This window comes from Pelecanus crispus, chromosome 15, assembly GCF_030463565.1.
Source record: "Pelecanus crispus isolate bPelCri1 chromosome 15, bPelCri1.pri, whole genome shotgun sequence".
In the NCBI taxonomy this organism is placed as follows: Eukaryota; Metazoa; Chordata; class Aves; order Pelecaniformes; family Pelecanidae; genus Pelecanus; species Pelecanus crispus.
The window spans coordinates 3,193,397-3,217,383 of NC_134657.1; the positions used below are offsets into that span (position 1 = coordinate 3,193,397).

At 43.2% G+C, this 23,987-nt stretch overlaps 1 protein-coding gene across 1 annotated transcript in view; it reads right to left on the bottom strand.

The window, feature by feature from the left end:
* TMCO4 (transmembrane and coiled-coil domains 4) overlaps nt 1-23,987 on the bottom strand; it is a 38,225-nt gene that overhangs the window by 12,223 nt on the left and 2,015 nt on the right. Inside the window, exons 3-12 of the mRNA XM_009489162.2 lie at nt 20,295-20,322; nt 18,132-18,264; nt 14,397-14,494; nt 13,528-13,671; nt 12,887-13,006; nt 10,653-10,817; nt 9,961-10,097; nt 8,460-8,544; nt 4,599-4,716; nt 640-757 (exon numbers count right to left, since the gene is read on the bottom strand). Coding sequence (XP_009487437.2) covers nt 640-757; nt 4,599-4,716; nt 8,460-8,544; nt 9,961-10,097; nt 10,653-10,817; nt 12,887-13,006; nt 13,528-13,671; nt 14,397-14,494; nt 18,132-18,264; nt 20,295-20,322 — 1,146 coding nt within the window. The remainder of the gene's footprint in view (nt 1-639; nt 758-4,598; nt 4,717-8,459; nt 8,545-9,960; nt 10,098-10,652; nt 10,818-12,886; nt 13,007-13,527; nt 13,672-14,396; nt 14,495-18,131; nt 18,265-20,294; nt 20,323-23,987) is intronic.

Genomic DNA, 23,987 nt, shown 5'->3' on the forward strand with positions numbered 1-23,987 from the left:
CTACCAGACATACAGGTGAATCCCTTCCTGCTTCCTGGAGACCTACACTCCAAAAAGGCAGCAGCCCAGGTCTGGACCTAGCAAACCAGCCATCGATATCACAGAGCTTCTGTAATTACAAACTGGTTCCCGCACCATGGCGTCAGCACAGCCCAGGGGACCAAAGAATAAGGCCGGTGAACTTGCCCCTGTACGAATCTGAATGGTGTTAAAGGCTCCACCAAGATAAGACTGCAGGTTGCATCTGCTCTGCAGCCGTGTGTTTGAGCTCCGGGTTTCCCTGCTGCTGATCCTACCTACCTGCTGATCCAGGATTTGCAAGACAGCAAGATCTTTTTTGGAGAATAATGGCATTTTCTGTCTCCAGTATGAGATATTTCAGAACCAAAAAAACCCCAAACATATCCAACAGGAGAGGTAAATTCTCATTACTTTACTCAATACTGAGCGCTGGCTGGGCCAACAAAATCTATAGTGAAGTCTGAGATGAGCATTACCTCAAAGAAAGGAAAGAGGGACAATGTACATCGAGGTGCTCTCTTCATTATCCCTTCTTCCCCTAATCAATGAGTGTGAGCTTGCAGTGCTGCAAGCAAAGGAAAGACGGAAAAAAATGAGAATATAAGAAGCACTACTTACTACAGACGAAAGGTCCATGTTTACCATCCTCCTGTCATCCAAGTCGACTGGCTGGAGGCCTGCAACGCTGAGCTGGACAGAAGAGGTTCTGTACACAAACCCCAGCAGCCAGTCCCCCCTAGGAGCAGAGCAGAAGGAGAGCGTGAATAAATCCTGTTGCCAAACCAATGCAATATGTGACTGCTCAGACCACGAGGAGAGTAGAAGGGCTGGGAAGCACAGTGATGTCTGGACCGAGACCTGCTGCAGCTTTGTCTGATGTAGGAATCACAGCAGTTGCTGAATTCAGGGCAGGTTCCTGCAACACAGTAGCGTGAGTCTGAATTTAATCCTGATTCACGGGTGTAGTCTCATTATGGTTTAAAAATCTGACCGTTCTATTTCTTTCTGTGTTTGCTTAGAGATTGCGATACATTCACATACTTAATCTTTTTAATGTAGTAATAGGTAGAAGTTCTCCAGCCTGTAGACAGCTGTAAACGTGATGAGGCCTACAATACCAATGTTGCTGACATAAATATCGACTGTGAAGCTCCTCGGAGTGCTCCTGATTTATAGGTACTGTATAAATACATGGCTTCAATGACAGAACTAGGAAGAGTTTGTTCCCACCGTAAAGTATTGCCGTAAGTCACTGTGACAGTTTCAGGGTAGACTATAGCACGATGAGAGAAGGCGATGTGTCCTTTGGAAATACATAACCTCTTCTGCGCCGTGCAATAGCATAAAACCTGGGCACCTAGACGCCACTACACTCTATATAGAAGATTTAAGTTGGATGCAAGCAGTATTTGTTCTCTGTGATGGCAGCAGGTGAAATGCACCTGCACAGGTGGCCGTTTCTGGCTGCTCCTGTCCACTCCAAAATGCTCTATGCTAGAAGTTGTAAGTCTACGCAGAGCTCTGCAAAATCTTTGCAACGCGTCCACGCTACTCAGGCACGGGTTCTTTCAAAAGCTGAGCGAGTCTAACTGATTTGGTTAAGGTTTCCCCCTAGGAATTTGTAACCCTGCTGTGAAATCGGATGGGACAGCTCTGACAGCTGGCTTTCACTCTCCCTGTCCTTTCAGACTTCAAAGCCGAAGGAGATGAGCTGCACTGGACTGAAGCTCAACAGCTTGGGCCCGAGCCTGATCTTGCAGGAATTCTTTTCAGCGTAATTCATCTGACCTAAATAGAGTTACTCCTAAAGTGACAGAACGGGGCCACAATTTTTATAAGCGAGAGACCAGAGAAATCAGCATCAGGTGAGGTCTTACCACGAAACGTTTGTATAATGCTTCTCTCGTATCTAATATCCTCACAAAAATTCTCCTCATCTCTCAGTTACCTCCTCTAGCTGCCCCTCATGCTAACTGAATAACCCTCAAATTCAGCATCTGAGGGCAAAGTAGAGACCCAGCGCAGTGGAATATTTGCTGACAGTCTCCTCACCTGCTTCTTCCTACTTGTGAGCAACAAGCTACAATTTCTACCTCATTTTTCATTCAACATGCAAGACATGGGCTTGCCAAAGCAGAGACTAACCAAATTGCTGCACACACAGAGGTACAAACACACATACTATTTTATTCCGACAGCACATGCAGGCTTTGAAACTATAACAAGATCTTTATTATTATTATAGGAAATGAACACACTGAGCTTTTTGCAGTGAAATTGATTTTTGTATAACACAGGGAAGAAAGATATTTGCCAGGGCAAATTCAGTTATACGCAACAATTGCTATCATTTATGGCTTCTTGGAGGAACACAGAAGCACTCCCAAGGAGGCAACAATTGCTTTTTCCTTATGTCACACGAAGAAATACTGTAACTGGTGTGCACATCCAGCATCCATAAAACCTCCTGTAATCCAAAAAGGACAAAAGCAACAATTTTCAGCCCAACTGACAGTTGGAATTAATAATTTGTTGGTTTACTCTTGAATGCTTTGAATTCTTTTCTTTAGTTCTTCTTTGCAAGTTAAGATACTATGTCAGATGCACAGTAATACAATACTTCCTCACCTTATACGCATGTATATGGGCACACATACGTACATGTGTGTGGAAAGTACCAACAGCATTTTCAACTGACCTTGACCTGAGGGCTCGTGGCTTTATAAGCTGTCCTGACTTGCAGTTACATGTTCTTTGCTAAGCTTCCTGCCTGGTTATTTCTCAATTTATTTTCCCATGCTCTTAGTCTTCCCCGCTTCATTCCTTTGTTTTAATTTCCCCTCTTCTAATTGTGCTGGTAAGCAGTGTTCTTCTCACAATTATCTTCCAATACACAGTCACTTGAATTCTTAATAGCTTTTATAAGATTGCTTCAGCTGTTTCCTGCCTCTGAATCTCCCTCTTCTCACCCAGCAGCTCTCATAACTCTGCATAGCAGTTGTCTGCGTGATTTTAAAAGGCTGATATTTGGTTTCAAGGTAAACTTTCTATTCTTTCACATCCTTAGTAAATTTGCTACAGCTATTCCAGCTATACCTCCTTTGTAAGTAAAATATCTTGTTCATGTGGACTGTCTTGACCAGAAACTGACTCTAGATATAACAAAATCTTTAATTTGCTTGAGCTCCTTCCCTTCCATTGCAATTTTCACATCTTGTTCCCCATAAGCAGCCCCTACTAAATTGTATCTCAAAGCTTTTCTAGATTTTAATTTGCATTCTTTAACTGTCAGTGAACTTAACGGCCATATTTATAGTCCTTTACATAAAGCTGAGATTTAAAGGGGCCTTAGAATACATCAAATTATGCACACAAACACACTGACCCGGCTTTGAGCTGCCAGGGTGATATAACACTGTCACCCTATGAACAGGACCGACATATTGAGCACCTCAGGCTTCCCGTGTAACTGTGCATCACAAACGGCCAAGAGCTGGAGACAGAACAGCCTTCAAGTGTCTCCTGAAGACTGGCATCGCCAAGTAATCTGAGGGAGAGACCTCTGGAGGGAAGAGGCTCTGGCACTACTGTCTCTGGCGCTACTGCATCAACATGCTCACCAGCTGAACAATTCTTCACTTACAAAATGTTTAAAAGCGATAAACGTACAAAATCATTGCAAAGTGACACTGACCTGGCCAGGCTGGACCGATGGGCCGAGGCCAACTGTATGAGGTTCAACAAGGCCAAGTGTCGGGTCCTGCACTTGGGTCACAACAAGCCCATGCAACGCTACAAGCTTGGGGAGGAGTGGCTGGAAAGCTGCCTGGCCGGAAAGGACCTGGGGGTGTTGGTCGAGAGCCGGCTGAACATGAGCCAGCAGTGTGCCCAGGTGGCCAAGAAGGCCAACAGCATCCTGGCTTGTGTCAGGAATAGTGTGGCCAGCAGGAGCAGGGAGGTGATTGTGCCCCTGTGCTCGGCGCTGGTGAGGCCGCACCTGGAATGCTGTGCCCAGTTTTGGGCCCCTCAGTACGAGAAGGACATTGGGGTGCTGGAGCGTGTCCAGAGAAGGGCAGCGGAGCTGGGGCAGGGTCTGGAGCACAGGGCTGGTGGGGAGCGGCTGAGGGAGCTGGGGGTGTTCAGCCTGGAGAAGAGGAGGCTGAGGGGAGACCTGATCGCTCCCTACAACTACCTGAAAGGAGGGGGTAGTGAGGGGGGTGTTGGTCTCTTCTCCCAAGTGGTTAGTGATAGGATGAGAGGAAATGGGCTCAAGCAGCACCAGGGGAGGTTTAGGTTGGAAATTAGGAAAAATTTCTTTACGGAAAGGGTGGTCAAGCATTGGACCAGGCTGCCCAGAGAGGTGGTGGAGTCCCCATCCCTGGAAGTGTTCAAAAAACGGGTAGGTGTGGCAGTTTGGGACATGGTTTAGTCTAGCCTACCCTTGATTGGCTTAGAGTAGACTTGGTAGTGTAGGTTAATGGTTGGACTGGATGATCTTAAAGGTCTTTTCCAACCTAAACGATTCTATGATTCTATGATTCTGTGACAATGAAGCAGGGAACTGAGCACGTACAGACCTGCAATAACCGTTTATGATCTTGCCCGACACCACTTTTGTGATAGCTTTCCAGTACTTGGCTTCTCCTTCCACCGGAGCACCCAGTAAGACCACGTCTTCAATGATCCCTTGAGAGTCTATTAAGATGAAAGCAGAACAGCTCAGATTTAGAAGAGGGATCAGAAAATACATCTGTACATGTACATGAAGGAGGGGTATGTTCAGATGTGCACTACAGAAAAATCATCATTTCTGAGGTTTAAATTTTAAAGACAGAAACAATGGAAAGGAGGATCTTAAACATCATTTTGCATAAATGTTAAGTGTCCGCACTTCCAGCTGGAGTCAGTAAAGGTGAAAATTAGAGATGCTGGGACACTGAAAGGAGCTAGGCTGATGGCAAGAGGGAGAAGTGGCCTGGCCTCTGTCCAGAAAGATGCAGTTCAAGCAACAAACCTGTGGAAGGTTCTTTCCACAGACCTATTGACAGAGCTGGACTATTACGCCTTGAAACAGGTGAAAGGGACCAACATTCCACATAGCGAGCAAATGTTGTCATATATTAAGCACGATAAACTCTCCCCACAACCGGTCCTTAGAGCTGAGTTTGTGAAAAATGTGACCTGTACACGCAACAGAAACCCCCCAAATTCTTAATACTGATTGGGAACTAGCAACAATGAAGGCATTTGCCAACACAAAGTGATAATCTATCAAACTGCTTTGATTTTCTCGAAGGGTACTTTAACCTGAATGCCCAGGGCATGATTTGCTGAAAAGGAATGTTGACTTTTAAGCATAATAAATCTTCCTCTCTTATCAGACAGCTGCAGCTGGGGAATTTCAGTAGAAATGAGAAATATTGGGCAGCTCTGCTACTGTCCTAAATTCCTAAGCAATATATTAATAACTATTCATAAATATTCTTTGTAAAGAGAGATCAAGCACCTGATGCCATATAGCAGTTAAATGAAATTCATGGCAGCGCATGTCTTGGGAGACTCACGGGCACAGCGTGCCAAATCCGTGCTCCCCACCTGTGGGAGACCAGCGTGTGCAAGATGTGAGCTACACCATTCTCAGGCTGGCGTTTGCAGTTTGTAAAAGAATATGCTGAAGCTTACAGGGAAGTGAAAGTGAGAATGACTGCATACCGCCTCAAGTTATGACAGAAAAGTGCTGCCTGGCTAGACTTTTTAAATGTACATCAACTGGTTTCCTTTCCCTAATCGCAGTAAAAGACTTGGAGCTGCCTGCAGCGCCTGCATCTTTCTCTGCAGTGTAAATCCCAGCGCCTGACAACAATCCAAAAGAGCTCTCATGGTATTATTGCAAAGCAAATTTTGCACCAATCAAGAGAACAGCAAAGAGCAATTCAATTTTGTTAGTGTAATCTGCGAGCAATAAAGCCCTGTTCCCATAATCACGGGCAATGAAAATGAAACCCAGAGCCTTGCGAACGGGGAGCTCGTTCCAGCCAAGGTACTAAATTCCATGGCCGCAGTGTGAGCCAACTGAATAAACAAACAGCTAATTCATCAGGATCCTGAGGGTAAGGTATTCAAAGCTTTTGTTTCTCCGGTCCTTTGTACAGCTTATTTCTTGCTCAGAACAAAAATGTTTAGCCTTGGCTGAAAAATACTCATTTTGTTTGAATGTTGACCGAGGGGGACAGAAACCTGAGAACAGATCACTGGCCTACGTAGTTGCTGACACTCTAGATAAGTTAAATGTATTTCACAGTTTGCAAATCTTTTATATGATGAAGAATAATGAAGTCTGCACAGCAGGGGGGGAAGAAAAAAGCAATTACTGATGGGCAAAAATTAAAAACCGGTAAGATGATTTGTGCGGGAGGTGCGGAAGATACAAGCTGACCCAGAGGCCATATCCAGTCTTTGGGAGCTGGGCTTTTCTGTGTTTTTAGGGTACAACTCACCAGGCAAAGAGGAAAGCATCTCATCACATGAGCTCTCACTGAAGAGAGAACAGGGGTGGAATTTAGCGCTCTCTGGGCATTGTACGGATGCAGTGCCAGTGCTTCACAGCAGAGTTTGGCAGCAGTATTCCTGATACCTAACCACAGCGGAGATGATAACCCAGTGGTGATACTGGTCACACAGGTGATTCTGTAGGACGCTGTGATCAGTATTAGACAAATATGTAATGTGTGATACCTCACTCCTATCCAGCGCAGTATGGCTTCAAGGTTCAGGTCCAGGCCATTATCAATTCTCATTAGTTTACGCTGCTCATTTACTAAAATGCATGGGAATCACGATGAAGAAATCAGACCAATGATCTTCCCATGTAGTAACTTGTCTCTGGCGGGTCTTTACTACATCTTCTGCTCTAATGTCATTTTCTGGAAACCTACTAAGCTCTGGCTTCCAAAGCCATTTGTGATGAAGTATCCCAAAGGTTATTTAATTGCTTTGCAGAAGAGTGTTTTCTTTTAACAGAATTTGAGTTTCTGCCATGGCGTTTCACTGGATAATCCATGATTAGTTATTTGTCCTCAGAAATGCCACTGCCATCTGGATACAAAAGGCCTGCATGACTAGGCCTTGTATTTCTTTTGTGTGAGATATCCAAGTCCAAACCCAAATCAGTCTCAGATGTCCCAGGTCCCAGCTCCATTCCTTCTGTGGCTTGCGCTGGAATGTGCATGTGAAGAACGCCTTGGCAATCTGCGCTAAACATGCTGCTTTTCATCTCGCAAACAGCTCGGCTTTCATAATTCAATTAAGGAACTGAAAAATTAGTGTACAGTGGGGAGCTGCTATGATACATAATTACGATGCTTAGATTTCTTTAGAATGGCAGCCAACCTTAAAGACCCCTAATGATTTCCTTTCACGTATTACTTAGCTACGGTCCCATGTTATTCCAGCGAAAGACTGCAGAACATTAAATGAAAGCCTGAAAATATCTCAGCCCCCGGCATTCTTAGGACACAAAAAGAGTAGATCTAGGGCCAGATTAGGATCTGGGTTCTGGCTTCAGTATAACTCCATTAGGATCGTTCTGGATTTGATTAGATTTATTTTGAGAACAGAATTCCTGTATTTGAGGACTTCCATCTTAAACCAGAAGTGAAGTTCTGGTACACAGCTGTCAACAGAAAAAATGCTGACCTTCTCCATCCTCACTTGACTCGATTCCCACCTTCTTGGACTTCATTGAACATTTTCCTTTATAAAGCTCCTTATTTATTAGCAACTCCTTGTGAGGCTAAATGGTTAATGAATGAAATTAGCTACGTAGGGGGAAAGGCACACACACACTCACTACTGACTCAACTCCAAGATGCAATTTACATCAACTGATCATAATGATTTTATTCTTTTTCTAAATTAAAAATAGAATCTATTAATAAACAGAACCACAACGGGTAATAAATTGACAGATGGTTTTATACTTGACTTTGGGGAAAAATTACCATGAAAATAGCAGATGACAGTGGCATTTCAGTGACTTAAATGGGAAGGGGGGACTCAGGGAATCAGATACAATAGCTACGGAGAGCTTCCAATAAAGGCAAAGCATCCTCTGCCAAGATCACAGTGGCGCGTGGGCAGCTCACAGACTGATCTAGCAGTCGAATGTCACAAAATGTCAAGTTGTTGTTTACAGACTGGAGACCAAACTGACACACTGGAGCACCTCAAGTGAAGGCAGCGGATTTAATCCACCGAGCTGGTGGAAATGACAGTAGAATTTGGCTCCAAAATGCATTTCAAAAGCCTTTTTTTTATGTTTCTGTCCTATCCTAAAAGGCCCAGGCTCTGTTCCAGAAGAACTCTTCCTCTTGGAAGAAAAACTTCTCTACCAGCAGTAAGGAAAATAAAGGAGAAAAAGATTAGAAGGTGAATTTTACCTTTTTCTTGAGCCATTTCCTGCAGGCAGAAGTAGATGACTCTTGCACCCAGGCTGAAGCCAATGAGTGTGACAGGTCGCTTGCCCTAAGAAAGAAGGAAAGGAGGGAACGCCATCAAATACTGTTCTGGACCTAGAAAGAGAGACTGACCATAGGACCCCTGAGATCCTGATACACAAAGCACATACGCTTGTTCATGATCTTTTAAACATTTAAATAATTCATTGATTTCAAAGGGATTATGTATCCTTAAAGCTATGCACAGTTCAACATTCAGAACTCTGCATATCCGAGTATTTTGAAATTTGTGATACTTGGAAAATCAACTGAAAGAAGCTGATGATCAGAAGTTACAACAAAGTAGATGTTTCCAACAAACAAAACATTCACTGTCATTGTTTTGAAATTTCCAAATGAAAGCCTAATTCATGAAACAAAACTTTCCTAGAAATGTTTCAATAAACAGAAGAAGCAGCTGTAATACAAAAATATTGGCTGCTTCTAGATTTAAGACTGAATGGCAGCAGCGCTGTGTGGCTGTTATAAAAAAATTATGTGGGGTAAGCTTTTATTCTGAATAGCCTAATAAGATTTTCTGTAAGACCAAAGGGAGGCTAATCTCAACAACAATGAAAAATGGCCTTTGTATTAACCGGGGAGCAGGTGTGCGGTGGACTCCCTAGACATCGCGCTAACTAGTTTTAGATGCTCCAGCACATTGGAATGTGTGTTTTCACAGCAGCAAATGCTTAAAAGCCAGTAACAAATGCCCCCAAACAAAGGGCTTGTATGAAATGAAGTTTATTGCTATTCCTGGGACTATATTTTTATGAGAAATCACGTTTGTTTCTACTCCGCCGTCTCACATTGTTATTTATGACGCGCAGCTCTGGGGCCATGGCTCCCATGGGGCTCCTCTATAATAGATACCGGACTAATGTGCCTGTGAGACGAACACGTGGCCAGCAGAAAACAGCCTCACTTCTTTCAGGTACCAGCCCATTCCACTTCTCTGTAGGCAAAACCATGGCTCACGGTGCATCTACTGCTGCACAGTATTCTCTTACGTTGTTTTGCTAGTGGCTCTTAATTATCAGTGAATATTTTTAACACTCTGTATTCTCTTCTCCTTTTCACCTATCTTTACTTTCTGTTCTCAAATTTCTACCAGGTGAGTTGGCCTGGCTGTTTTGTGACATGGTCAAGCCACTTGTCATTTATGACCTGGATCTCTTCTTCTCCATTTAAAAAAGCTTTAGGTTAAACAGAACAAATCTTAGCAGGAATTCTCCGATTCACTTGGGACTTCCTATTTTTCCTCAACAAGCCAGATACATGCTGGTCACCTTCATGTGTCATTTTTTAATTTTTCAGGTTGTTATTCATTTCCTTCTCCCTGGAAAGATACCACTTGATAATTAACTAGCATGGTTATAAAACTTGACCTCCGTGGGCCACATCCCTTCCAAACATTATTCCTGGATAATTTCTAGCCAATTACCTGCTGTCGACTGAGGAGGATATGTGCTAGGTGTTTGCCTACTTCAGCAGAGCGATGGAGGCACACTCCCCAGGGGTTGTCAATGACACTGGCAACAGTTAAGAGCGAAGCTGGCCAAGCCAAGGCCGTCACAATACCTGCAACACACAAAGCAAACAGCACGGCACAGTCATGAATCTGGGCTGCTCTTACGACTAACATCAAAAGCCAGACGGTTCACTGAAGTTAAAAGCTCAACCCAGGACCTTTTGTCATTTCCAGTTCTTCTTTCTCAAGAGCTGATCTGAGAAACGTTTTGCTAGACTAAAGATAAGAAAGAATGTGATGTTCTGACACGGAGGCAAACAGACGCCGTACATGAATGTAACCTGCATGTTTGAAAGGTTTATGTAAAGCAGTAAAACACAGTGTAATAACATAGAGGAATAAAGTCACGCGTGAAGGAAGGTGTTTCCAGCTGTGATTTTAAAAGGAGTCAATGACACAGAGGCACAGCAATCCAGGAAAGCAAATCTAAATTACAGGTGTGGCAGAGAAGGTTCTCGGGCCCCTTCTGCAGGCACTGCCAGTACTGCCAAGGGAGATGCCTTCTCAGAAATCTTCCTTGTTTAGGAAAGCTCCTTTAAACAGACACCAACAGTGAAACCGCACAAGAGCCACTCAAGCAGATCTGATACGATTTAGGTTCTTACCTGACAAGACAGTGAATTTTAGGGCTTCTTGAGCCATCATGTTCACAAAACCATTCAGCAGGGAATCTAAGGCATTGCCAAGCTCCATCAAGTACTTGGATTCCCAGGCCAGACAATACTGCTCGCTCGATTGCAACATGCTGCTCCATGGGGCTGTGAAGCTCCCTGGGAAAGGTTGAAAAGATAGAATTCACGTTCAGAGAAAACGCAACAACGGCTGACTCCTGGCAAGATGAGTCCAGCAAAGAATCAGAAAAGAACTGGCAGGACACTGGAATACACTAATATACTGCAATAATGAGGAATCATATTTAAAACTACTGTGAGATTTAGACTCCATATTTCCACTGTTTTACAATAAATTTGGGCTTTGTAAATAATCGTGCAGCTTTAGCTGCCTTGGTAAAGAGTCTTCAGCGTGGACAGGCTCAGACTTTCTGACCCTTTCAATTGCCTCAGAGACTGCCAAGACAGATGGACATTGCCAAGACAGATGGACATTGCCACTAATTATGTCAGGTATTAAGGACATTCCTCCTACCACCAGACATCAGGCCAAGTCCTGCAGCTCCATCTTCTCATATAGACCAAAGGAGGGCCTGTCCTGAGAAAGATGAAGCGCTGAATGGCTGCACGGACTGACTTCAGCGGGACCAGAAGCACAGAAAATGTGGAGATCTTGTCAAAATCTATCGCAGAGCATCTTCCCAGCACTTCTGTTAGATGCGCAAGGATTGCAGTGATGGCTCTGTCTGAAAACAAGGAATCTGCATTTGCAGATCCAGACTGCAGTTATTTTTCCTTTGCCATCTAGCCTAGTTAGCCACTTCAGTTTAATTTTTTTCCCTCCAGGTGCTAATCAAAAGTGGTGCCTGGACATTTGAGAGATAATGCATAATTTACACTGTGCAAGCCTAATTTTTGGCTGAAAAAACAATTTTTAAGCCATACTCTCTCTCCCGTTTGTAGTGTAGCTTGTACTAAGTGGCCAGGAGGGGCCTGGCAGCACTATTAATGGTAGGTGAACTCTGAAGGGCAGAGCAGAATTTTCATTTTAATTAACTAAAATCCTTCCCACACTGTTCCTTCCCCAAAGAGTGCAGGGCAGGTTGAGGCAGCTGCTGACCAAAGTGGCACGAGAGAGTCCCACGCCAAATTGCACCACAATCTACTGTCAGATTTGTGAAGGTACAGATAAGCGGCTAGTGGGAGCTCAAAAATCACAAGGTAGCAAATTCCATTAAAATCCTGTCCGCAGGCCCTCTGTTTTAAGGAGTCATGCAAGTGTGTAAACAGACACAGCTGTAAGGATGAAAATGGATGACAATTCTAGTTTTGCTTTTTTAAACGTTATAGCAGATTGCTAGTTATGGAAGAAGAATGCGTGTCATTTGCAACTCCCTTTTAAGGGCAACCAGTCACAAAAAGGTTTCTGAAGGGACACACTTGTCTTAGTAACAGTGCCTGGGAGCCCTCCAGCCCCAAGGATTTGGACCCCTGGCAAGCAGACGATGAGAAAAGCCAAAGCACAGTACTGCAAAGTGAAAATAACCTTACTCTGACAGCAACCTAACAAGCAATGGGACAGAGCCATCCTTGTGCATTAATGATACCCAGTGTTAATTATGATGCTTCTGAATGAATCGGCAGCTGTTCTGTCAGGTTGCTGAACACATCAGCAGACAGTTGACATATTTTATATGACAAGCTATACTGGAAAATAAAACACTACAGACCTTTCAAGGTTGCTGCCTGTAAGTTCACCTCCTGAGCGCTGTGCTTAACAGGATTTACTTTACAGAACTTTCTTGCCAATGAACCTCATTAGCTGGCAGATACCGAGAAAGAAAAAAGACACTATTTTCTGTTAATTGCTGGAGGACAAACATAAGGTCTCAGAGATAGGTGAGACACTTTGTACTAGTGCTGGAAATCAGCCACCCCAGACAGACCTTTCCTAGCAAAACCATACAGCATTTATTAACAGAAACAATCCTGCTATGACTACTACTAATCCTGTTATCACTACCAATTCACTGCCCTCTCTCTTTCCTCTGTTTTGATTGGGATTGCAGCTTAGGTTACAAAGTCTTATGTTGAGAGTCGATCTGTTTTAGTTACCAGGCCATGCAAGTGTGGGGAAGACACGGTGCTATGAGAGCACAGACACTGCCTGGAGTGGAACACAGACACGGCTCTCCAGGCTTCTCTCGGTTTCCTCGTCTTGTTCTTACCATACTTGCCAGTGCACAGCCATCCAGTAATTGCTATGGTGATATGAAGCTGCTTTCCTTCGGTAAGTGGGAGGAATTCAAACTCTTCTATGGCTCCCACACGCTTCTTCATCTTGTATCCTACACACAGCAAGGCAGAAACACGAGTCTTGGAAATCGCACAGCAAGGACAGGCTCTGCTAACAGTAGAAGTTCCTAAGAAACTACTTGGGTAATTTGGATCAGGTTTTTTTACTTTCCAAAACCCTCAGCCAGTCCATGCATTACTTAGAGCTTGGTATGGAGCCAACACGATCCTTCTGAGCTCGTGTGATCTGAAGGAATCCCAGCAGAAGGCTTTTTTGCTGCAGACCAGACATCAGCTATAACAGCCGCTGCTCTCCATGGCAGCATCTTTCTAATCCAAAGCAGCAAGCTTTCATTTCCTTCATTAGCCACATACCAAATATTCTTTTCCTACTTGGTCATCAGGGGCTAACACAGTATCTTTCAATCAGCATTGAAATAAAAATTTCACAGTTTTAAGATTACACCTCAAGTCACTTCCCTTGCTCTGCAGAGCTCAGTGAAGCCATTAGCTCTGCATTTGCAGACATGATCCTGCACCTCAGTAGCTGAAAAATGTGCGGTCACTCTCTTACCAGTAAGGCCAGCTCCAGCTGCTCCAAAAAGGGATGCCATGACAGCAATTCCAGCGGTCGAACCTAAAGCAGCTGCTCCAGCACTTCCAATGATAGTAGCAGCTCCCGCAGCAACCAGAGGGGCAGCAAAACCCCCTGTCAAGCCTGAAGATGTAACAAGTGATACCACCAATCTATTGTCACTTACAAAAACCAGGCAGTCATTTCCTTGTGCTGTGCGAGTACTGCTAATGCTACTGAAAGAGTACAAACGATGGTCTTTTTTGCATCACCAATAAAGGGGCTTTCTGAGACACTCCCTAGGCCCTGAATCTCTGCACAGATTCTTCGACTGACCGGTAAAAATGAAGAATAATTTAAAAGTCAAAGGAAGAATGTGTGGTAGACTGGGGTGAGCTACGCCCTATTTGCTTAGGAAACATTGATCTAGTCTCACACTATTTTGAATTTAGAGTTGAAGATCGGATCCTCTTATAACACAAGATCAAAACAGGAGAAAACATTTTTTAAGGGTGACGACCTCAGTTTAATACTTCCCCCAGCCAGTGAAGCTACACTGGAATAACTTTTCCAGCTAATTCTTTCAGGTTTATTTTTGTGTGGCTGAAAAGACTTTTCTTGGATTTGGGGTTTCTTTCCTTGTTTGGGTTTTTTTGGGGTTTTTTGTTTGTTTGGGGTGGGGTTTTGGTATCTGAAGTGACACACTATCTTCAACCTGGCAAAGAAAAGCAGGGAACGCTTTAAAATTGGAGCTTGGGCTAAAAGGTACGATGGCTTCTGTTGCTGAAAGTGTAATTCAGACACCCCTCCCTCTGCTCCCAGTGCTGTGCTTCAGGAGCAAGTCTCCAAAATGCCTAGGGCAGCCTCACCAATCACTGTTCCACCCCCAACGGTTGCCAAACCGATCAGCAGGTATCTCTTCAGCTTTTTTCTTCTTTCCTTCTTTTTTCTTGATACTTCTGTACTTCTGTGGGGGGATTAGAAACACAAAAACTGACGGAAAGGCTTTTCCTTCATGGATAACAGTGCTGCATCAGAATCTGCTTTTATTCTCCTCAATGTAATTTCCCTACCGGGAACAGTAAAAAGTAACATGCAGGTGTGGACTGTGACAACACACTCAGATTTATGAGCATGGATGTAAACCCACAGATTTAAACCGAAACGATTTAATTGCTGACAAAAGCCAACAGATGTTACTTACTTGGAAAACCCTTCCTAATAGGGCTGAAGCTTGTAAAAAAAGAAACAAAAAGTCAAAAGCATTTCAGTAACTATATACTGCCTATGTGTCTTAAAAAAACACAAGAAAGCTAAGTGGAAACAGGGAAAGTTAAACAAAAGGGAATAGGGGTAATTTGCGATAACAAATAGAGTTGGAATTAAACTGTTTTCCAACAACAGTGTTTATACTGAGCCGGTTTCTAATTGCACGTCACAATATAATAATATAATAGTTATTAAACACAGTCATTAGTTCATTTGTCTGTGTGCATTTAAGCTACATTTTAACAAGCTTATCAGAAGCAGGTAAATAAACCTAAAAGGAATAAATATCACTTATGAGGCACTGCTTTTGCCTTCTCTCCACTGTCTTTGGTTTCTGTCTCACAAGAAATGCTTCCCACTTCAGAGGAAAGTGCGAGAAACAGAGGATACTGGAATAAGTTGTTTACAGAGGAAGGTTCCTTCTAGCCTGCTTACGCAGCGGTTAATCTGGGCCTTGAAACATGAGAATTTATCTTGCCTCCAAACTTGGATATTTTCCCTCTTAATCCTAGCCTAATTGTGGATTTTCATTATCCATATAATTGCCTAATCCTTCCTGGAACCCCCTAAGCGCACTGTAATTTTGATAAAGACAATTTTAGACGAGTCCCAAACAATATGCAGCTTTGTAAAACACAGCAGGAGGAGAATGAAGCACAGTGGGTGAAATCCCTGCGTCACTGAAGTCAATGGCAGAACTCCCACTGACTTGCATGGCACAGAGACTTTCTCTCCACAGAGAGCCTCCGAGAAAACATTGTGTATTACCTGCTGCAGCAGCAAACGTAGCTGGCTGTGGAGAACAACAGTGCTGCCTGCAATGGCTACCTCTTCAGCAATTTCTGTATAACTGTTCACTTTCTACAGCCCCATGGTCAGAGCGGTATTTGGATATGCCCTAGTTTGTCATGCAGTCACCAATCTGAATGCCTGGAAAAAATTGCTCCTGGAGTTCTTTAAACGAGTGCTGCAGTCCGACTGTTAATACCTAAGTTGGCAATATCCACTAATTTCTGTTCTACATAGGGGTTCATCAGCTTTTATAGTCAATGTGCTGTTGTCTCGGGCTGGAAATAATGACATTGGGAGAGCTGAAATACGGCTAACCTGGCTTTAGTCGCAATAATGAGCAATTTGAGTTATGTGGGTAGAAAGATAGTCTGCAGCTGAAGCCTGCCTGAAGACGCAGTAAGTGAAACTACTGTCATGAGAACTTTTACCTGCCATTGCTTTCCCTCCATAGCTGCTAGCAACTGCTTTTGACTGTTGCTTTCCTAATAGCTTCTGCATTACAGTTATCACTTTATTACCAGACTGCTTTTTACCCACTATGGTAATTAAGTGCCTCTTCCAGTACTTCTCTGCCCTCAGTGATCTTGGAAGTGCAGCTTCTTGCCTGAACCACAAATTATGTTCAGAGAGATTTTATAGGTGGAATTACAGGTCATTTTCCAATGACGAAAAGTGGCAGGAGTACACGTTAGCAAGCAACTGACGTGTTTTCCAGTTTCTTACAGAACCGTGTACAAAAGAGAGGTTCACACCTGCAAGTCAGAACATGTTTGGTGCTAGTAATATGGATTTAAGTGTTTGGAGCATTGTTCTATAGACGACTGTACATTCAACCTTGCACGTTCTGGGCCACAGTCCAACACACCCCCAAGGGCAAAGGCAGGAGCAAAACCTTCTGTTAACAAATATCAGTAAAAAACGCCTTTGCAGAAGCTGCCAAAACCCCATTTGGTTGTTACTGTTCCAAAACCTCTCGCAGTGGATGGTCAAAGCTGGAAGCATCCTAAGCAGATGTTAATGTATTCCCTGCCCCCAAAAGTCTGTGAGGTCAAAGCGGTGACAGGTTTATATCCCGCTTCCTTTCCCCATTGACTCCTAACTTTAAAACAAACGAAGGGTCATCGATTGTCCACAAATCTCAGCCTTGTGCTCGTTTTAGCACTGCACTAACAAATGTGTTCGCAGTGCAGTCTTGCACCACTCTCATTATAAATTTTTTTTTTCTTTTTATCTAATAGGTATTTATTTCCACGGCTGCAACTTGGGCAAAGAACAAGATTGAAATCCATGGCTTTCGCCATGCCAGATATGCCCAAAACCCACTGGGCTAGCTGCAATGTTTGAAAGCCAGGCTTGTGAGTATGCAGCGTAATTCTCCAGTCCCTCTCGCCATTATCAGGCACGCTGCTATCTTTCTGGGTCGCGCTACAGCCCGTTTCAAGAGCCACAGTCCAGTCGATACACAATTACGTACTGGAGCATCACCTTTGCAAGTGACACCCCACCCTCGACATCAGTGTTTTCCAGTTTGTTTCCACAAGCCCCAGCAAAACAGTCCCCATTAACACCAACCCTTGCTCCTGCATGCCAAATGGTGTCCTGTTTAGCAGTCCACGAGCTTTGAGATTATTTTGACTTTCCCTTTTTACAGTGCGCTATAAAGTTAAGCTTTATATAAACAAAGCTATAACTGAAAGATACCCATCACATGCTGGACCCCACAGTAACGTCTGAACTGTACTGTGTCAGGGACGTTGATTAAAGCCTTATTAGCTCTCAGGTTAATCTCATAACCTGTTTGCCGAGGTGACAGATAAAAATATTGAACGGTCCCTTGGAAGTCCACTACAGACATGTTTACTGCCTTACATATTGCTAAACTTTCACACAATTCCTGTCTGGTAAGAGGACTATAAAAATACTACATTTCTTATCGATACCAACTTTTTGGCTTTTTCATGTCTAAGAAGTGATTAAGAGGATGAATCTTGTATTATTAATAACACAGGAGTCAGGTCTGTAAGTATCTAAAGATGAAGACTGTTGCCCTCAGAAATCTGCCTTCAATAGGAGTTAGACAGCTGCCCCTTAAACAGGCACAGAGGAGGACACATCCATAGAAAATGAGCAGCTGAGGATCTAATCCTGAAATTTATAGGAACTTCATTCTGCAAGAGGCAGTTCTACCTGAAGAATATTGGGCCAAGAGACAAGAGACACGAGATCTTTGTATGTATTTAAGCATAAGCTACAGTCTAGGAGAGGCAACTGGAACAAGGAAATGAGGCAGTTCAGTGCGGAGTAGCCTTTACCAGCTTGCAAGGTTGGGTTTCAGCTCTGATTTTAAGAATGCTGAGCTTCCCTGCTTCTCAGTGCGGCCAAAGTGCTGTGAGGGCTCTGCAACCCTAATCAAGCCATAAATGATTACACTAAGAGCCATGGGGGAAATGATCACAGACTGGACTTAGGCACAAGTAATTACTGCTAAGCTTTCAAGCACCGGCAGTGGTTTTTCATCCCGTGGTCAACCCAAATGTTCTTACTCTGACTCTTCCTCTTTTTGTTCCTTCAGGCTCTCAAGCAGAGATTCCTCCAGGACTTCCAGCTCCTCCAAGGGGATTCTCAGCAGCCAGATGACGTGGCAGATCAACACCCTGGCTCGAGCATCGTAGTACCCTTAAACAGAGAGAAGCCCAGGAAATCAATCAGTCTGCGTCGCACCGGATTAAATAGCGAGTGGTGCCCTCAGCTGCGCTAGAGGACCATGTTACGTACAAACATAGCTCCTTCTCTCAGGCCTGTTATGTACAAACATAGCTCCTTCTCTCAGGCCCTCTTGGTCTTCCATGTATTTGAAGACAACTCCTACGATCTAGAGAAGAGAGCGATAACTGGAAAATCCTTCATCCCTGCAAACCTCATCCTGTGAACAGAGTCACTACACCAGGTAATTGCCTCTATGGCAGAAAAAGGATCTCAAATCCTTTGGTCTTCATCCTCTGTGATAGAGGCGTTTTGGCTCTGGATAGGCTGCATCTTTCTTCTCAACAGAGAAATGCTGCAGCGAGACCAGTCCTAACTGGAAATACCAAATATTGGGTACCATGACACAGTACACCTCAACTATGCACCAATGCAAGATACGGTATCTTGTAAAAATGCACCTCCATACAAAACCTTTATATTCAATTCATCTTGTTGGCAGCAGGAGGGACTCTGGAGTTTAAAACTACGCACCGGCTCACCTAGCAGCATCACTGACAATTCTCTGCATTTCTACTTCACTGCTGGAGATGCAGGAGCGGACGGTGCACTCAGACAACGCGCGACAGGAGTAATGATTACTCCTGGGCTTATAAGCAGGTGTTCTCTAAGAAAAGACATTTTAAATGTAATAGATTTTAAATTATTTGTGCCAACTCCTGCTGTTTTAATGTGTTTCTCTCAGTAGCACCTGCTGCTTGCTCATGGTAGGCTTTTGTAAAGGGTTCTTGGTGCACTCTGGGATGAAAAATGCAATTGTTTTTCTAGGGGTGGCTGAAGATACCAGCAAGACCCAACTACAAAGTATGTTTCTGATACCCACTGCATGTTGATCAAATATGGCATTTGGCAATCTCTTAAATTTATGTATTTATTACCATCATTACCAAGATACCAAACTACTCTGGTAGGCTTTAATGACGTCGCTTTTAAGATTTATGCTTATTTGTAATAGGTTTATGTATGCCTATTGAGAAATGAGGCTAGTATTTATCTTCACTTCATCCCCGATATGTGCCACGTCTTGCAAGCCCAAGCAGGTGTTTTAACGAATAGCCTTCTTGCTTTCTGTCTGCTAATACACAACTTAGCTTTTTACTTAGCCAGCTTGGCAGTAAGTCAATGAGGCTTGAAAGTATATTTCTTTTAAATTTCAGCTTAGCAAAATAAGCGGTTTTGCAATAACTGACTTGTCAATCTTCCATTAAAAATAAAGCAAGAACAAAAATGGTACTTTGTTCTGCAGTGAAACAGGCTAATCAGCAACCACGTTTCCTGTGAGAACATGTTAAAACACAGAGATTTAAAAAACGCAAGCAGTGATATAAAACAGGCTTCATTTAGAAATGAACATTTTGTTCAGTAGGCAGTCTTTACTTCATTCATTTTATCAGACTAATCCATGTTACGGATTGTAAACCAGAAAATTGTTTTATGCGTAATACAATATATGAGTAAAATCACATTTATTTATAATAGGCTTCACAGGACACTCTGGAATTTATTCCCTGAGTATTTTTTTTTTCTTTTTAGGCAACAAGCGATCTGCAGAAAATTTGCTAGGCTGAGATTTTCATAACAGCTTGACTGCCTTCCTAAAGGAAGAGGTCGCCTGCCCCCCTGGAAACACTGGAGAAAAAACACCCCACTCTAGGTATTTCAGTTCAGAACTTTTCTACCATCACATACATTTGCATGCCAATGCACAGCATGTGAAGGTAAGGAGGTGAAGAGTTGTTCAATTTTTAACAGGTACTATTAATCATTCCTAATGTAATAGTTGCTTTTCCTGCAGTGGACACAGGGCAAGAGTGTGCTGCTTTTGCTATAAAAGAAGCTAAGATAAAATAGGATGGTACTTTGAGCTTTTTGAGCATTTTAAAGTATCAGATGTAAACCCATCTACATTATTTTTACAAAGAACAAATGCTAGGTAAACTTACCATCTCTAAGAGAGAAGGATAGAAGATCCTAAAAAGAAAAACAGTATATTCAAGTTAAAACTGATGACGTATGCCCAGAGGTCTCAAAATGGAGGCACGCAAACCCCTTGGACTATGATTTAATTACTGCAGCGTGTCAGTTCATAAACACGGGAAGCCAGCAAGCTACGATTCAGTAGAGCAGCACAGAGCAAAGCCAGATGTTTCCAGCACAAAATTCTCCATATGCAGGTACAAATGGCCGGACAGAAGTAGATAAGCGCAGGATAGGAGGGCAGCGCCTGCTTGGTATACACTGAAGCATCCCATATTTTTTGTTATTAGTGATCCTGTTGCAATTGAGAGCGCCACAATTACACCATACTTCAAAGTCTGGAGAAACAGGGCTCTAATCCTCCTACCACTCTAATGCCTTCTGCTCACATGACTATATATATGATTATATGACTATATATATGACTATATATAGTCATATATACTCATTGTCAACATGAGTAACAGGTTTGAATGCTGCTCTAATGGACTAGTGGCCCCTATTTTCTTTGGCGTTCTGGGAATTCATAGCTCTAGGCAGTTAAGGCTGAACTGGCATGAAGTTCTTTTGGATTAAGTACTCAAAAATAGAAAACTCAGAATTTACAGCCATTGGTCAAGATTGAGGGACTTCTGTGCTGGCTCTTCATCATAAAAAAAAAAAAATCAGAAAAACAGATCAATCCAATAGATGGTTTCTGTGGACAAATCCATGAAAAAAGAGGCCAGTGTTTTTACTATGTTCTCCTCTTCTGTTGTCACTGGATAAGTTTTAAGTTCTTTATGTAACTACAACACTAAGCATTAGTTCAGTCTAGCTACTTCCCTCTCCTACACACAAATAAAGCACAGCTGAATTTTACAGGGAATCCTTCAGCCCTTTGGGAAGACAAAAAATGCAGCCAAAGACGTAGGATGCTGCCAAAGAGTTTATGATTATTAATCCCATAAGCTCCTAAGCAAAATTTGTATCGTAAAAACGTCTCTAATCTTTTCCCTACCGCATGAGAAGTGTAGAAGGGAGAGCAAGCCATCCTTAACCTATTCCTAGTAGAAGAGGGGCAAACTGAAGATATTATCCAGGCAAAAGTAAGTGCCTGGACTCTGAATATCATTTTAACATGAGAAGCATCTGCTAATTCACAAAGGAGAAGAGAGCTTTTGCACAGGACTAGGGAAACCAAAGGATTAGAGCAGCTGAACTCCCACCTATGGGTGCTTTTTCATAAGGTATAACCCCAAAACCTTCACTCCACTGCTGCCTAATGCTTTCACACACACATCTCTACTGCTGAATATCTGGGTGGCTGTTCCCACCCAGGGAGAAGCCGCCTTCTGCTTGCCTGTCCTGCAAATCCTAATGGGATAGGGATGATTTCCAGAAGGTATCTGTTGGGCTGGGCTCTGCACAAAGCAGTCATCGCTGCTCCTTCATCCTGCATCCCAATGGCCAGAGCGCTCACCCAAGAAAAGGAAGGTCCTGGTTTGCTATCTCCAATCTGTGAATAACCCTTTTCATTCAAGTTAGTGACTGAATCAGGTCTCCTCTGTTCCCCCAGTCACTATGTTGCAGAAAAAAAAAAGGCTTCTTTTTAGGTCCGGCCATGATTAGTATTCTGTGCGTGCACACACACTGCAGACCGTTCCCCGGGCTGGTTGGTGGGATGTGGGAACTGGAAGCATTAATCCCCACAGGCAGAGGGAGGAACGTAACTCGGGTTTCCCAGAGCCCGAGTACTCTAAGCACCCAAGTATTAGATGCATGGGTGCTGTCACCTCCTCCCTGGCCGCAGTTTTGTGAGGCAGTGTTGGCACAGAGGTGTCAAAGCCCAGCAGAAGGGCCAGGGCTGGGAGCCCCAAGCAGAAAGTCAACCAAGCAAGCAACCTGAAGTCTAGAATAAGGCGAAGCTTGTGACCTTGTTGCCATAATTTTCCAACAGGCTTGTGGCTTGTGCGGAGCCCATTTGCAGGCAATAAATTCTCCCTGTGTGTTGCAAAGGGAGCCGTGGGTCTCGACTCAGGTCCTGTACAATATGCCCAGTATCATCTGTGGCGCCTAATATCAAATAATCTCTTTTAAAAATATGGCCTAAGCGTTTATATACATGTATTTCAAAAGGTGAGGGATGGATACAGGTAATCAGTTGACAAACTGGAATATTTAAAATTACCTGGATACAGGCAATCAGTTGGCAAACTGGAACTACTGTTTTTATTGCATCTGTGCCAATTAGCATTCCCAGGTATTTCTAATTGGTTTAGGCTTTGCACGTACTGCTGTGCAGCCATCTGGAATCCAACCAGCAGTGATTAGATTAGTTCACAGGTTGGTTGTTTTCCTCCTCTAAGCAGCAGTTATTATATTTCAGTCTTATTTTGAAGTTGCTGTTTTGAATCCCCCTGTGAACGCTGCGCAGAAGACTACCACCCATATGATTGGGAAACCTTACAAAGAAAGGGAAGCGATTTTTATTCAGAGTCTTTGCCAGCTTTTTATGAATTGCTGCAAGTTCAAAACCCATTTCCTCAACAACGGAGAGCATCCAATCCACATCGCAGTGGACGTGTATAGAAAAGCACAGGAAAATGGGCATTCTTAGTATGTTCAGAGCAAAAAAAAATGATTCATAATAAGAACTTTCAACATTTTCTCACCTATCATCACTTTTTCACCTCTTTTCGTTGCACTGCCTTCTCATACTGCACCCACAGCCTGTGTGTTATGAAAACTGTCCTTAAAGGATTCAGTTAACCACCATTTGCCTGTATTAGTCATCTGCAATGAGTGCAAACAAAGATAAAAATCCATAATCCTCAAATTTTCATTGAATCAACGGTGAGCTCACCTCTAATCTCCTGACCTCACGTATCATCCCTTCAGCACCGCTGAGGTGGAGGGCATTCAAAAACGCAGGCACTAGTGCTGACAGGACCCTGCCGCTGAACACACTGGGCAATCAAAGTGTGCACTTGTTAAATAAACAGTAAGTGTTGCGTCAGTAGCAGCTGAGTACAAAGAAGCAAGAGCACCATAAAGCAACATATGAAGAACTCACAAAGCTTTGTCCTGTAGCTTGTTTATTTTCAGGTAAGAAGGAAAAAGCTGATCTCAGCTTGATACACTGACGTTTCCCACTTAGCCAGTATGCTTTCCCAAAGACGCCTTGCAAGCCTCTGCTGCCTTGCTCTATAAAAGTCTTTAACTTTCCTTTGACAAAATCAATCACCTTGCCCATATACATGACTGCATAAGGTACTGATGTTGTGGCACCAGACTGATAGCTATTCCTGATCTTTGCTTTCAACTAATCAAAGAATTGTTATCTACGGCTTCTTATTCTACCCAAATCCAGGCAATAAGTACCTCAACTCTCTGGCTCAGAGCAAAATACCGCGTGCTCCTACTGATCCAGAGCCACTTTCGTAAAAGCACAAGGAGCCCTTATGCAGCATAAGCTCAGAGCAAGCACAAGTTAAATTTCACCAAAATTTCACCCTTTATAAATGCAGCAGCAACTCAGGAAAACTTGCCTAATTCTAGAGAATCCATCCCGAAGCAGAGAGAACAAAGGAAGCAACCTGGGAAGCACCAGGCCATCTAGATGCAGAAAGAACTGTGTGGATTTATTGATTTTGAGCAAACAACATCAAAACAACTGC